The sequence below is a fragment of the Hippopotamus amphibius genome, chromosome 11, assembly GCF_030028045.1.
Source record: "Hippopotamus amphibius kiboko isolate mHipAmp2 chromosome 11, mHipAmp2.hap2, whole genome shotgun sequence".
Lineage (NCBI taxonomy): Eukaryota > Metazoa > Chordata > Mammalia > Artiodactyla > Hippopotamidae > Hippopotamus > Hippopotamus amphibius.
The window spans coordinates 95,489,134-95,506,213 of record NC_080196.1 but is presented as its reverse complement, the minus strand read 5'-3'; the positions used below and the strand labels follow the sequence as shown (position 1 = coordinate 95,506,213).

Below are 17,080 nucleotides of genomic sequence, written 5' to 3'. Positions count from 1 at the left end.
GGAATTAACCTGCATAAAAACTCATATAGTTTTCAACAAATCAAATCACATCTCCATTTAATTGTATTTGTTTCATCTAATTTAATCAATTTTTTTGTTTACTCTTCTTAATTTTAAAAATAGGGAAATCGAATGGTTTATATCTTTTATAAATCACAATGGTTAAAAAATGTTTTTCTCTCAGTTTTCCGAAGCCCTTATTTTTTTTTCCTCTGTAGGTCAGTAACCTATTCCTACTTAAATGTCTTCTTACCTAGAGTCTGGGGCAATATTTGTATACTTATTTATGAATAAGTTCCATGAGTTTTTCCCATTTAATATTTTAATAATATGAAGGCCAACACTCAACATAAAAATCTCTATATAAAAATTGCTGATAATATAGGGTTATGAAACAGCCATAAACACATATTTTTATAAATTCTGACAAGAACTGGGTTCATAATCAGATCAGGACAAATTAAAGTCAAGAATTTGGACATCAACAATCAACCCATGAAATATATGTTGGGAGGTTGAAATGAGTTTATAAGCTTTAGCTGAATTTTTTTCTTAACATTTCTTTACTCACTACTTGAGCCTGTACTTTATATCTTCCTCCAAATCTTACCAGGAAATTCTTAGCACCAGCGGTAGGATTAATTAATAAATAATAATGATTATTGCTATTTAAAAGAGTCAAAGCTTGGAGGGGGCAGTTTCAGGTATATTTATTCTCATAATCAACATGATTTTTCTAATTAACATCATATTCCTAACTGGACTTGTCTGGTGTGGGTTGGAGGCCACAGCCTCTTATTCTTCTGGCCTCCCCTACTTGACTGTCTAATCCAGAGGTAAATGTAGATGTCCTCGTTCTATAGTGATTTTTAGAGGCACCCAAACAGCAACCTGAGCAAACATATCTCCTCCTCCCAATTTACCAGAGAACTGGGTAACTCCACCATCACAATCATTTCATCTGAAGCTCTTTAGAATGTAAATGTCAGCATCATACATGTGATGGTACTGCATTTCATGTCAGTGTCCCAGCAATACACAGGACATTCAGATCCCTTTAGAAGTCCTTCCTCGGGCAAATGAAATAGTATTTGTGCCTTGGGCTTTGTTGTCAATATACAAGCAATCACATAAGGTCCTTTTCTACATCACTTATAAAACTACCATTAGAAACATTATCTATTCTGTGCTTGTGCCATAAAGTTACTCTTAGAACATAACAATAGAAAAAAAAGGCTCTCTCAACAAATTGATATACTTTCTTTAATCTAATAAGAAAAGCTATGGTACTCATCATCTTTTTTGTCTGGAAGATCAGAGCTCAGTTTTTTTGCTTAAACACAATAAGCATCAAGTGTCTCTTGTTTAAACTATTTTCCTTCTCTTTAATTCTGAACTACATGACTCAGTTTTTGCTTGTTTTTTATTCTTCCTTTGGCTACTTGACTGCATTTTTATCACTAACCCTAAACTACTGCAAATCCTTTTATGGGAGGAAGTAAACACAGCCAATTCTTATTATTCATGGTAGTTTTATTCTATAAAGTCACTGCCAACACTGAATTAGCAAACACTGAAGAATTACTTCTAGAGAAAATACAGGGTGAGGTTCCTGTGAGCCTCTGGTCACAATATTTTTTACCAAGTGATCAATACATCACCTTGCTTTATTGTGTTTCTGTAAAGAGACCTTATTTAATATAGATTGTTGATTCAATAACATTGAACTCACAGCTAACAGCACCATAACTCATGCCTGAATGAAGTTTATCTAACACATATATTCTTCATAAGACACAACGCAGCTTTCTTGAGCTCGGGAACATCAGACAGTCCTTCAGCAATATGCTTGGGAGCCATTTTAAACAGAAAAACTACCACCTAAAAGCACAAAAATGCAAAAAATGTGGCTCTAATTAAACCGTGAAAAGGACGCTTGTTTACTGTATGAGAGTTAAAACAAGAAGGGAGAGTGTCAACTTGTCTGACCTCAGCCGGGAACTTGCACAAAATTTTCCCCACTCCATGCATGTCTGTGAATGCCTGCAAGACCACCGTGGGTATTGATTTGGGGGTCACAAAGGAATTTCAGCCAGTAGGCAAATTCACAAATACACAATCAGTAAATCATGAGGATGGATTGTTTTCCCAAGGTTAATGTTTTATTATATTTTGGCCAATTAGCACATTAGTAACAATTAGAATATTAAATGATTGAGTAGAAAGGAGGGCCCTTGGGGAACGGAACCAGGGACAGGAACTTTTTGATGACCCTGTGGAAATGTGAGAAGAGGAAAGACACAAGGAGCAGATGCAAAGGGAGCAACCAGCGAACCACGAGGGACTCGGTCTCTGGGAAAAGTATAGCAGAAACAAGATGAGGCTAAAAAGGAGACTGCGTTAACCCATTTCACACTTTTACTTTTTTCCTATTGCAGTGACCCTTTTATTGCATCCATTATTGCCTATCTCAGAGAATTCAGGAGAACTTCTTGCCTACCTAGGGGACTTCAAGGGAACCTCTTTTCTTCCCCAACAGATTCCTACCCTAAGATTAGAAACATATATCAGACTATATGACCAAGTATTGCACTGCTAGAAGGTCTGAAGGAAAAGCAGCTTAATACGTACCTAGTTAATTTTGGTCAAATTGTTAGTAAAAGTTGTAATACCAGATTTGGAGGGGAGATTCCTCTTTCTAGAGCTGATGATGAAAAAGCGAATTAAACAGGGAAGAGCCACTCCCTTTCCCAACACCTCCATTTTCCCAGTGACACCAACACAAAGACACACACTAGGCAAAAACTGGCAGAAAGGCAGATTGGGAAAGAGTCACGTGAATTTTGTGGGACCAGTAGTAAAGCAGATCAGTCCATTCAATTAGGATGTTGCACCTAGTTAAGTCCTCCAGGGGTCAACTATGTAAGAAGTAGCTCTGAATGAAAACTTCTTAGCTCACAAAGTGAAAATGCAGCCTGGTTTTCTGCCTGTACCTGGCATATCGCCAACACTAATTAACCCTCTTGGATCTTTCATTCAGTGAAAATCATTGGGATTATTAGCACCACAGGGCACTGTAGATATTTTAACTCATGGCTATTTGTCATGGTTGATGGCTAATTCAATGTCTTTTTCACAGAGCTACTTCCTGTAGAGGATACTGATATATAGATAAACCATAATTATACGCTGTGCTTTATTCATGAACTTGGCTTGGTTCTTGAAGTTGCGCCCTTATTATTTCAGACCCCACCCTGATTACTGTGATACTCCTTCTCTGCTCACTGAAGCCATCTCAGGGTAATGGAAGAGCTTTTCTACTTCTGGGACGCTTATACCTCCTGTGCTTCATTTGTACTATGGTCCTAAATCTATTTGGATGAGCAACCGGCATACAGATGCCAGCATGGGAGGGATGGCTGCTCTAATATTCATGTTTTTAAAAATTAGTTTAATCTTGATTACCTGAAAAGGGAGAAAAATGTATAGCTCGAGTTTGTTCAAACTTTACAGAATTTGAAGAAGTCCTTCAAAGAAGACTTCATCATTCACATTTTATATTTCAGGAGACTAGAAATAATCATCTTGTTATCATATTATATTTTAAAGCACTAGAATCAAGTAGATTGAGCCAAAAGTTCGAATGTGTCTTAGTTCCAAGTAAGTCAGTTTGCTCTGCTTTATTTCATAATAGTTTGATGTTGGTCCCTTGGCCCAGCTGATATGTACCAGGTACATACTAGTGTGGCTTAAATGTTCCTGTTATTCTTATTGGTCAGCAGGTGCCATGGCAATTGTTTAATGTGTTTAATATCAAACCCCTAGTCCCTTGGGAAATCGGGAGAGGAAACAGGAAAGATGAGAGCAAATACATCCCTGATGCTATTTCTAAAACCACACGTGCATGTTCTCCCGTCAGCAACATCTTCTTAATATAGGGTAGTTTACCACTGCTAAAACAAAATAATGAGTTTTATTGAAAATGTAAAATTATAGGTACACTATTACCACAAAGCTTTAAGAAATATCAACGGTACACAGTGCTAACTTTTTTAATGCCTTCCTGAACCTCAATAATCAGAAAAAGTTTAACCACAAACTTTGGTCGGGTTATATTACTTGCTGACACAATGTCCAGTGACAAGGGTACAAGTAAATTTGAAGGACAGTGACTGAATTTATAGAAGTTTCCAGTTTCTGCTCATGAAAAAAATAATAAAAATATATGATTTCAAGACATTTTTGCCTGAAACTAGCAAATCTAAGGTGAAATTTTTAGTTGCAGCAGCCCTCCGAACTAAGAATATTTTTAAATAGGCATTTTGCTCTTAGAAGTAGAGACAGATAAAACCTAATGGCAATGGGTATTTTAACATATATTGCAGTCAATGTTTTGAATTCTGCTTTGACCTGCAGGAAAAAGGAATTCTACCTAGCCTATTGGTATGTTCTCAGTGGATATTCTCTTTGTTTTATTGATATTATCATCTAAGCTTTGATGGAGTTGATAATGTCATGATAAGCTGTTATACTTAAAATTTACTTGAAAATATCTATATATTTCCTTTCAAACATAAAGCTTTACTGAATGAACTCTCTTTCTGAAAAATAGCTCAAAATCCTCAAGTCCTTGAAAAGAGAAATTATTTCAGTGTATTTGTTTATGTGTTCTAGAAGTTCTGCAAAGAAAAATCCATGAAATATTTCTAAAGTTTTCAGTAGTTACCTGACATGGGTTTTCCATATAGTGGAATAAATAAGAAACTGCTTACTTATCACTTCTTAGAAACAAGAGGGTCAACCACTTTCACGACAATTTTCTAAATTTCACTGACTTAAAATTAATTATTGTTTGGATATAAGCCAAGTACAGACAGAAAATCAGGACTAAATTTTCCCACGATGAACTAATTAATTTTACTTCAGGGCTATTTCTTCCATAGCAGTCTTTTGCCATTTTGACATTTGACCTTCCTTGTTACTTAGCAATGCTTCCAAATATTTTTATGTGGCAAATACTAGACTCCATTTTGCCTACTATGATCCTTTAGGTATGTTTCTGTCTCTAAAGAAAACTAAACTGTTATTGCTTCGTGGTTCCTGTGAATTGTTGAAATCCCCAGATTTGAACCATTTTATTCTATGTAATAAGTCTGTTTTCCTAGGCTGGCAGGCTGGAAAATGAACTGAATAGTAGATGGGTATCTATTTCTGAAGGCAGCAACTCAGAAGGCAGTCATGGTGTTAAGGATTACTGTAAAATTACCAGGATGCAAACAACCCCAAGAGATCTTTTGCTGTCTACAAGGTTGGCTATTTAGTTGGCCATTGTGGATCTGGATCTGTTTAGAGAAACTACAGTTTTTTATGAGCCCACCTCTTACATTAGCAGTTGGCTGAGGTTAGCTAAGAAAACTGCCACCATTCGGATGGAAAAATACTCAGGCAGTTACTATTACTTTAACTTGCAGACTAACCAGCGTGTCTGCCAGTTTATCAACTGAGTTTATTTACAGAGACTTGTCATGTACACCCAGAAGACAGGAAACCAAGAACTTACTGTCAAGGATGCACAGTTAAGTGTTTCAAACAGTTTTGGTGATCAAGTCTCAGACTCTATGAACGGACCAATTCCCTTTCCGAGGATGGACGTAAGAGGCTCTACAGAAAGGACACCCTTTCTACAAAGGGGCCGTACTTTCAGAACGAGGGATGTGAGTATCTATCTAACCCAGATTCTGCCCCAGGAATTTTTTCTGTCCCAGAAGATTTTAAACGGTGGCTGCTCCAGAAATTCTCGGCCAGGGCATCACCATCCACATAGACTACATTAGCTCTTACTGATAAAGTTATTTTTGCCCCAGATTGTTCCCCTACAACTCTACTCTTAAGCCTGGAACTTCTAACATTAGGCATGCCTTTGGATTTTTGCTACACGTTATAAAGCAAACATGCTTACCAGGAAGAGTGATTCATTAACTGTTTTCAGTCATAGCTACTTCAGCAGAAATTAATTCATCAAAAAAGATTGGTCAATAAGTCATTGGTTTCCCAGGTTGGGATCAACAAATTGGTACTAGCACTGTAGAAAAGTATCAAAAGAGATCAAAGTGGGCTCTGAGAGAGATCAATTTTACCCATGACTTGTACTAAAAAGAAAACCTTTGCTCCACCTTTAATAAATGTCAGAGAAAAAAGATTCAAGGAGACAATCTTCCCTCCATGATATAATAGACATGTAATAAAATTATTTGGCTAGACAGGAGTTTAGGGGCCATAGGGAATATTTGGCCTTATAAAAAGCTTCATTATTTCCAATTACATAAGAGAAGCTGAGAATATATCATGTTTACAAAAAGACTGCAGAAAAGCATCTTTTGTTTCTTCCTTAATAAACCTTCATGACAAAACCTACCACTGTTAAAAATGTTATGGATTTACTTACAGACGCCATTGCTATAGTATAAACGTAGTTCTGGGAACTCATTCCTGGAATGGATATCATAAAAATATTCACTCTAATTCTAATATAAATTCACTTCAGATCCAGTTAAACAGGAATATTTTTAAAGTAATCAGAATTAAGTGATATTTGTTGCAACAAACAAACAAAAATATATCGTTCAAGATCCAGTCTACTCCATAGACTTTTCTTAATTAGTACTGGATTTTATACAAAGGTGAGTCCAAAATTATCCGCACTCCGGTTATATTAAAACTCCTGTAAATTCTACAGCTAGAGTGCGGATAATTTTGGACTCACCCTCGTATATACTCTCAGTGTCTGGGGATGCTAGATAATATATCAGGACACTAGAAAGGCCCTAAATAGATAAAAAACGTCTATTCCTGCCTATATATACCCCTTTCGTTGGGACTCTGTGATTTGGAAAAGACCTCCCTGTTGCTTGGGTCAGTCAGTTCAATTTTGCCTTTAAATGTGCCTGGGGTCAATTTTGGCAATCATGTTGAAAGAAACTGAACTCATAAAGATTATGGTTAGAGTAGGAAAAATGTTTGTTTAACCTTCTTTCATCTCTTTCATACTTTGGCATGTAGCCTGTATTAGTGCCCTGAAATCTCGGCAAGTTACATGCAAAAAATTATTCCAAGCTGAAAGCAGTTGTATGAGAAAGTAGAATTTGTAAAGCTGTACCCACTAAAACGAAAATTATCAAACTTTCTATTTTCTTCCATAACGGTCTAGACTTGAAAATTGGTGCATTCAATGAATGCATTCTTCTGGTGATGATATTTCAAAGCTGAAAATGAGGATGCTTGCTGTCAGTCTTTAATCCAAGTTTAAACATCATTGCAAATGTTCACCCTTGACAACCATGTCAAACACTCATAATTTAGAGTGATCTACAAATGTTCATCATAAGTTATACAAAGGATTTTTTTGCAGTAATGATATTTGTTTTTTCTTCACATTTATTATGATACTCCCACACAAGTAGGAATGCCAAAAACAAGAGATTTGCTTCCCTGTTAGCTTACCTACTATATTCAAATCTCAAACAAGAAAAAAACACACTGATATTTCCCAAGAGAATATGAAATATTGATGAATTTACAGAAAGGGATAATCTAGAAGATTCACAGTTGGATGATAGCTTAGTAAATAATGTAAGTAACCAAATGCTGGAGAACAAAAAGGACTGAAGTCAACATGGCTGGGTTTTTTTTTTTTGTTTTTTTTTTTTCAATTTATATTGTTGGCTGTGTTGGGTCTTTTTTGCTGTGCGTGGGCTTTCTTTTTAGTTGTGGTGAGTGGGGGCTACTCTTCGTTGTGGTGCACAGGCTTCTCATTGCCGTGGCTTCTCTTGCTGCGGAGCACGGGCTCTAGGCGTGTGGGCTTCAGTAGTTGCAGCACATGGGCTCAGTAGTTGTGGCTACGGGCTCTAAAGCACAGGCTCAATAGTTGTGGCGCACGGGCTTAGTTGCTCTGAGGCATGTGGGATCTTTCTGGGGCAGGGAACGAACCCGTGTCCCCTGCATTGGCAGGCGGATTCTTAACCACTGAGCCACCTAGGAAGCCAAACATGGTTTTAATTAGAAATCTTGACTAGGACATTTGTAGATATGGATTATGTGTCTAACTCATAGATGAGTCATTTAAATGTTGTTTAGAATTTTTCCCTCTCCATCTATAATAATCAGCACACAAATAACTGAGCTATTGGCATATTACAAGGACTTTTATGGAAAAACACATTTGTTCAGAACTAGATGTCTGAAATGATGCATCCATAACAAAGAATACTTTAAAGAATCCAAAGGGAACAGAGAGAATGTTCTCATGCTGGCTATCTAATAATCAGAAATACTTGTAATGGAGAGTGAGAGGCCGTCAGATGGTTTTATGTGGAATGTTCTTAAATGTTATAAAATATTCCCCAAACTTTTTCAAACAATGAACTGGAAAGACTATTAACATGGGGATGGAGATGGGGTGGGGAAGGGGAGGTGGGAAAGAGAGAATAACTTTCCTTAAACTTGGTCAATAGACATATATTTACAAGTCAATGACTTAATATTTTACATGGGTTGGGAATTTCAAAAGTAATCATTACTAAGCACGTAATTATTCTTTAATTCTTTTAGAACATCGAGATACATTTGGTTATGCTTTGGTAAGCAGGTCTTGAGGTTCAAAGTGTCATAAATTCAGTCATAGCAGAGCTAGAACAAAGCTATTGAGTAAAATAAAGAGGATGGCAGTTAATTTGTTCTTAAATTAATACTGGTTGGGCAGCAGTAATTAAAGCATGATATTAATGAGCAGAAATCCTAGATTCAATCACTTTGATAATCTGTTAGGTTTTTCATTCTATGGTACTAGAACAAATTCCTAACCGAGCTGTGACTTGTCATTTTTCACAAGGGGGCCTGGGAGAAAATATGGGTGAAAAGAATTCTAGGGAAAGGAAATGTTTAAAGTGGTTGTCCCAAAGAAAGGGATAAATGATTCCACAGTCATAACTAAGAGCTACAGGCATATTTAATATATCCTCCCAATCTAATAATAATAATAAACATTATTATATATAACCGTACATTTCCCCTAAGATTTTAAATGTCATTATTAGCCAAAGCCAATCAGTGCTGACAGAACAGGAAGAAAATCATTACTCCTATCTTATGGCTACCACCCCTCTCTCTTTCCAGAGTCTCCTTAAGAGATGGCATTACGTCTTGTGGATTTTCATGATAACTTGCAGGCCAGTACTTCTAATTACTATTACCAGCCTGACCTCTCCTAGGAGGTTTAGATTCCAGAAGCCCTTTTCCTGAACAAATCCAACTGAATCACTATAGGTACCCGAATGCAGTATGTCTTCCTCCTTCAATGTGCTTCACCTTTTCTACACTTAATTTCAATTTTGGGGACCACTGTTCATTCATCTAATACCTCCTTAAAACCAGCGGTTGAGACTATAAAAATTTCTCTTTCCTCCCAATATCTAGTCAATGCCACTTGTTAATTATTTCTCTAGTCTGGCTTCTCCAACTGTACAATTATTGAGCTCATTTCAGACCATTTATATTTTCCACTTCTAACTGATCTCTCTACAGTTTTAACCCCTTTAGATTTATCTTCTTTATTTCCACAATACTGCATTCAAACCACTAACTTAAACTTTAGCAGGTTACACTAAGACTATCTGCTCATGTCTCTGCCTCACCAGATTCTAAGTTCGTCAAGAGCATGAACTATGTCTTATGCATCTTTACAATCAAAGTACCAAATATGCTGCTGACACAAAAACAGCACTTAATGAATATTTCTAATAAAAAATTCAGATATGTTAAAATTATACTAGAAATTAAGTTGCTATTATTAGTTTTAACATAGTGAGAAGAACTTTTTATTGTAATAAATAATGTTGTCAACTTTAACGTAACTCACTTGACATTTTCTCTAAGGTTTATACTATGCAGGTAGAATTTGTGCTCTCTAAAGGATGTCAGTAATTCCAGGATTTTTTTATTTTCATATTTTGGATATGGTGACCATGCACAATAACTTGTTTATGGTAGAAAAGACTAATTAAACAGCAGTTTTGAGCTATTTCTTTAACCTTCCTATTTCAATTTCTACACACGTCTAAAAAATGTGATTCCTGAGAAATAAGACAAAAATGTTTCTACTGTTTATAAAATATTATGATGAAACAGACATCTTTCTTTAACTACAGAGTTAACGTTTACGAATTTGATTTTTTCCTTTTCTCTTTTGAATTAGTTTTCTGCTCTCAAGATGCCAAACCTATCCCCATAGGTGTCTGCATATTTGCTATGTTGATTTTAAGAAATCAACATTACTACTCTAGACGCATTGCACCATATCTCAGGCTTTATTTCACTAAAAGCACCCTAATCCAACACCTTCCAGGAACTAAAGGATAGGAAATGAGTTTCTGGCTTCCTGGGCCTCATACTTGAGTTGACTTTAAAAGTCAAAGTATACTTTGAAAGAGTGAAAAACCAGAAGGAGTCAGAACCATGAAAACCACAACCGATGAGCAAAGCTGCTGGGAACCAGAAAGAACATTACAATTCAAAGGAAATTCAACTTCATAGCAACTCAGTTATTATCACATAGTTGTTTTACAGAGAAAACCACACCATAGAACTCAAAAACCTCCTCCAGCTTGCACCGGAAACAGATGCATGCCAGGCTTCCTCCAAGTCTGCAGAGCAGAGCAAGCACCTGGTTGATGTAGCTATCCCAGGAGAAACACATGTGGGACATGGGTCCTTATGTTCCATTTCTAATCTCGCTCTCACCTTTATCTGAGAATACTCTGTCATCTCATACGGAATGATTTCTCACCAAATGTGCAAACTCCTGGGATGGGGGAGGGCACCTCAATTAAGAAGCTATCCCGGAACAGTACTAATGAGTTATACATTCCACTTTTGTTTCCTTGGTTTTTCTAGTAGCTAAGTGAAAAATTATCATCTATCAAGGTGGGTTTGGGGAAACTAAACAGGTCAATTTCAAAATGACTAGAACCTGATGATGGCTTAGTGCTGTCCTGGGAAAAAAGCAAACCCAAAGTTGTTCATTCCACTTTATTGCTACTGTGTGGTCCTTCATCAACTAGTATCCCATTTCTTCCTCCTTTTTTTTTTTAATTTTAAAATTTTTATACAATTTTTAAAGGTTACTTTCCATTTACAGGTATTATAAAATATTGGCTATATTCCCCGTATTATACAATACATCCTTGAGCCTACCTTACACCCAACAGTTTGTACCTCCCACTCCCCCACCATATATTGTCCCTCCCGCACCTCCCCACGGGTAACCACTGGTTTGTTCTCCTTATCTGTGAGTCTGCTTCTTTTTATCATATTCACTAGTGGTGTTGTACTTTTCAGATTCCATGTATAAGGGAAATCATACAGTATTTATCTTTGTCTGACTTATTTCACTTAGCATAATGCCCCATTTAAACCCGTTTCAATATGTTTTTAACCCTCAGTTGTAAACGCCAGGATGTTTTCAGTAAAGTGACTTTTTTTCCTAAGATATGTTTTGCAGTATTTATTTTCTGTACTGTTTCTAATACAAGCTTTCACCTCCAAACCCTGAGAAGCAGCCTTTGATAACTGGCATTGCCAACTTTGGAACGATTAAGATCAAAAATTGAATGGGGGAGGGATGGGGCAGAGACTGGGAGTAATAGTTTACACGTGTTTAGTTGCGGTATCCATCTTTAGTTCACACAAGAAATTAAGAAATTAGCAAATGAGGTGCATTGCTCCTGCGCTTCCCAGCATTTGGAAAACAATTTCAGAAAATCTGAGACCTAGGTCAGCCGAAGGAGGCAACTTGGGTTAATATAAGGAAGCTCTGATCTTGGAAAAGGTTTCTACCTTTTATAAGCACTAAGAGATGCCTAGTTTTTTTGTTCCCTCTTTGAAAAAAATCTAGTTTCATTCTGTATTTTTTAATATTTTGACATATCCAGAAACATCTATCAACAGTACATTTTGTTTATGAAAACAGTATATTTTGAATAACAGTCCATGATAACTGAGTAACTCTTTAAATAAACTTCTCAGGCTCTGAGGACCTTGCCTACGTTAAACTGAACAAATAGCATACAAACCCATTTTGCTTTTTCTAATTGTTTTTGTTCTGATGTATCCCTCAGGTCAAATTTAACACACAATTTCATTTTTCTGAGCAAGTTAAGAAGACAGCAACAAGAAAACAGATCGAGTTGACCCCAAGTTCACTATAATTGAAAATAAATTTATGAGCTACAGAAAGACAACTAAAATAAAATCTTGAATTTTTTTCCTAAGCCTCTTAAAATGAATTTTTCCTCTTTTATAGAGTTTATGTGTTTCATTTTTTTCTTTTTCTGAGTATGTGTGTGTATATACATATACACATATATACCTCTATATCTGTGAATATATTCATACACATAAATACATCTATAACTATGAATATCTATCTATCTATCTATCATCTATCTATCTAAATAGGTAAATAGGTACATAAATGACAGAGAAAAGACAAAAAGAAAAAAAAGAAAATAAGGAATTAACGTGAAGCAAGAATTGTAGATTACCAGGTCTAGTGCTAGACAACAGGGATATTAAAATAATCAATCTATTCCTTTTATTTTACACAGGAGAGAATCATGCCTTAAGAAGACTGAATGACATACCCAGAGCTATACTACTCAGCACTAGTAGAATTTGATAAATGGATTTCTTAAAGGTTTGATTTAAATCCCACCGAGATTTATGATATCTATATCTGCCTTCTCTAAAATTGTTCCCCAAATTATGTGAGTGAGTCTTGATGTCCTTGAATATATCGACAGTTTTACCTACTAAAAAAAAGGTTGTTCCTGCATTTCTGGATATTAGACACTGGGTTTATATTGCAGCTACAACTTACTTTACTTTGATGTTAGTTTTTACAACTGTATTAACTAAATTTTCTCTATTATCTCTTAATTTGTGATCTAGAGTATCTATTAAATACCAAACAAATTGTGTCCTCTCTTGTGTTTGTAGGATCAGTTTTGGAAGAGGGGTTGAAGGTCACAGTGCAACTTCTCGGTACAGACCATCTCTACAACAAACAAGTCATGGAGTGGACTCCTTGGTCTTCTCAGATATTCTCCAGTCTTTGCAATGACTTCACACATGGTCTCCGCAGCCCACCTTGTGCCCCTCCCCTGCCCCTGCTTTCCACTCTCTAGACTCTTCTTTTCAGTAGGCAATATCTAAATGATAGTATCTTCTTTCACTCCAAATAAAACTCGAAAGCCAACGTGTTTACTTTCAAAGCCCTCTGTGACCTGCCCCATTATCGCTCCGCCCCCAGGTAAACATTTTACAGGCTTCTCTGCTGCTCCTGGAAGATGCCAGGCAAACCCTTGCTTGTTGTTCCTTCAATCTAGATAGTTCTTCAGCCTCATGACCACTTGGCTCACTCCCTGGCTTCCTTAAGACCAACATTCAAATGTCACCCTCTCGGTGAGCCTTTCCCTGGGTGCCTGATCTAAAATTTCGACACTCCCTGGGCCTTGCCACTGCCACTTTCTGTGTGCCTCCTCTGTTTTATGTTCTCTTTATAGTCTCGATAGCATAGATCCAACTTGCTCATCTCATTTATCCTCTAAAGTAAAAGGCAAGCTCTCTGCGGTCAGGCATTTTTGTCCGTTTGGTCCATTCTGTCCACACAGAGCCCACAAGAGGGCTTGACACTATTCATAAATATTTGTTGAATAAATAAATGAGAAACTTAAGTTCATTTTCTTACTACATTCAGCTGTTGTTTAGTTAGAAAAGACAATTCATTGGAGATTTTTTGGCTATGTGTTAAACAGCATTTTATTCTCATTACTGCTAAGCCAGACGAGTTTCCTTCATTTAAGGAGCACTTATGAGAGAAGGTTAATATTTAAAGAATATGAATAATAACTGCAAAGGGTGTGAAGCAAATTAAGTAATGCTTTCAACCCCATTTATAGGGTTTACAATAGGTTTTTATCATACTTCGTGGCATTGCTACTTCCTACTACTATGTAATAAAAGTCAGCTGCATATTACATTTAATAATGAGTGAAAAATCATTTCCCTTTAGCCACCAACACCAGAAAGTGGCATACCCTTCATGGGAAACACCTGGTTTGTCCTGTCTGTTTTTACTGTAATTGTTTTCCTGCCTCTCAACACTGCGATTACTTGCTTAAGAGCTGAACTATTGGTCAACCAACCTCGATGAATCAACTCAAGAAACTGGATTAATTGTGAGCTGGGCATTATGTGAATAGTTGGTCTATGTTTCATGCTCTCCTGATCTGAAAGACCAGAAAAACTAACCAGAAATGTCCCAGGCTGAGGGTGGGAAAAGAGCAGATTTCTGTTCTCAACCACCTGGGGCTTTGGATGACTCCCACCTTTCCAGAAGTACAGTTAAATAAATGAAAAGCAATTCAGAAACCAGTGGATAATTTTAGTGTCAGCTGGTATGCCAAGGAGCTGAGCAGATCCTATATTATGTTAGGGTTACCTTCCCTATCAGGCCGTCAAAGAGTCCTGTTCCAAAGGCCTAGAAGAGAGTTGTGGTTTGCTTACATTTGACAGATTCCCTTTATTCCTCCTTGGCATCTTTGAGAACAGGCTCATCCAGTTTCATCTGCAATGTTCTGTTCTCCTTTTGAAGGCAAAGATGGTAACATTTTATAGGAGGCCACTGTCAGTTCTTAAGCAGAAAAGGCTCATTAATATTAAATGATCTGCCAAGATTAACCTGTTTCGGTCATTCCTGAGAATCCCTTCTTGCCTTCAAGAAGGAATGATTCCCTCTGGGTAGAGGATTATGATAGGAAACTGAAAAACAAGTATTTAGGGGAACAGCGCAAGGCAAGTATGGCTCTCACTGCATACTGCAATCTGGACTTTACAGTAGCTTAAAAATTCAATAAACTTAAATTCCTGAGGCTATAATGCTGAAGTTAACTTTTCTGTTAACTTTTCAAATTTAGGACTCTATAACCATGCATATAAAATATACATATATTTATAATATTACTGAAGATGTGTGAATGTAACTCAATATTAAGAACAGTACATGTTTTTCTTTGAAACAGACTAAATCAAAATTCATAGCTATTATTATGTTCAATAACAATTTTGCTGCTAATAACTCTGAAACTATGTTCTATTAACTTGGGCTTAATTTAATATTGTGCCATCTCCACAACTACAATCTTATATACCCTTAATTTTAGGTCTTGAAACAAAAAGCAGTATCCATGTTACAAGTGTGATGACTTTGACCAAACTCAAGCCTTTTCCTAGGAACGCAGCCTCTAGCTTTTGCTTAGGGACATTTCATCTGCTTTTATAGTTTTCAGATAATGAGATAAGGTTGTACTGAGTGGGAAACTCTTGGAAGCTAATTTAGTGACCAGTTGAACAAACACACATCTACACACCCTCTAGGACTGCAACACCCGGATCACAATTCAGAAGGAACACGGTAAAAAAAAATTAAAAAAAAAAAATTGGCAGACAGACATTACTCTTGCTTTCTCTGCAGCTATTTCACCTAAGGACGGACAAAGAAATGTCCTATGGCTTGCCCGGCTTGCCTCACGAAATGACTTCTCCTTAAACGAAACTCTAAACACATTACTATGATGATGAATTGTTATTTTGGTTGTTTTTTGAAATACAGATGGAAGGAAATTGACATTGCTGTGCCAGGTTCTTTTTTAATCCGAACCAGCTGTTTGATAAGCAAGAACCGAAATAAAGACAGACAACTAGCTAGCTAGTTTTCTGATGACATCCGCGCACCCATCACGTCTGCACCAGGATCTCGGTGGAAGCCGCCGATCCACGGCGCTCACACCCAGAACCAGGCTCCAGCGCCGGCTCCCTCGCCGCCGGCCTGCGCCTCTTCATCCACGTCTCACTTCCTTTCCGCAGGCGAACCGCCCAGCAAACCCCGAGTGGGTGGGAACACATTCCAGCAATAACAGCCCGGCTTCCCCAACTCACCAGCCTGCGAAGTTTCCTTGGCGAGAGGTGTCAGGTTTCAGAGGGTTCCTTCCCCTTCCCCAAGCCTCTGAACTCCTGGGATCTGCCTTCCAGGGCGACAGTCCTGGGGACAGCTCCGATTTTTTCCAACCTGTGGCGCTGGATCGGTCCAACGCCCGCCGGTCCCCAGCCCCTGCCCGGCAGGACTGCAAGTGGCAGGACTTGTAGCACCACCCCTGAGTCCGCCGAGACCCGGGATCTGGAAGGTTTGTGTGAGAAGAAGGCGTGTCTCTCAGTCCTAACGCGGACGTGCGGAGCGCACCTCCGGCTAATCTAGGTGGTGACTCAAAGGCGCTCGGTTTCTGGTTCAGTTCTCCACACTGTGGGGCTCCAAGCCCTAGCAGCCAGCTCATTTTTAGTCCTTGATTTTCGCGTGTTTTCTTTGATTTCTCTTTTTCATAGAGCCCTGTGCACCGTGAGAACTGCTTCCAATGCATTGCATTCTCTCCTCCCCGGGGGATGTCTAATTAACTAGACCTAGGGCAAGGAATTGCCAGTGGAGAGCAGAGAAGGGCCTCCGTAAATAAAAGGGCTTGGAAGGAAATCGTGTTTTAAAAGTTAGGATCTGTTAATATGAACATTCATCAGTATGCACCCCCCTAACCTTTGCCTCCTAAAATCATTTCAGAGATCTGTAAGTTAGCAAATAGGGGTCATGTCTATGAGATCAGAAGAAATCAGGAACACACACATTCCCTGAACAAATCTTTACTAAGTGCCTACTATGTGGCCCACCCTGTTCTAGACACTTCGGATTCCTCTGTCCACAACCAAGATACTGGCTGGCTCTCTTGAGGCCATATTTCAGACAGATACTGACATCCTTGGTGTGTAGACTGACGGTAAGGATAGGAATCCAAGATTGAAGACATATAATTGCAATTGATTTTTTCCACTGTGAAGAAAATCAAGAAGTTCCAAATCTGTTGCTTGCATTCATGTTGGTTACGAGCTGACTGCTTAAATGTTCATTGTTTGACCCAGTTCTGCC

General features: G+C 37.7%; 1 protein-coding gene across 5 annotated transcripts in view; it reads right to left on the bottom strand.

Moving 5' to 3' along the window:
* RAB27B (RAB27B, member RAS oncogene family) overlaps positions 1-16,303 on the bottom strand; it is a 54,283-nt gene extending 37,980 nt beyond the window's left edge. For 3 of the 5 annotated variants that reach the window (XM_057699274.1, XM_057699276.1, XM_057699275.1), the window contains exon 1: positions 16,051-16,183. Coding sequence is in view for 1 of the 5 variants with exons in the window: in XM_057699277.1 (XP_057555260.1) it covers positions 14,620-14,621 (2 nt within the window). In the remaining 4 variants the exon portion in view is untranslated. Of the gene's footprint in view, positions 1-14,619; positions 14,699-16,050 lie in introns of all 5 variants that reach the window. The other 2 variants (XM_057699277.1, XM_057699278.1) reach the window with 2 other exon arrangements.
* Positions 16,304-17,080: the final 777 nt, after the last annotated feature.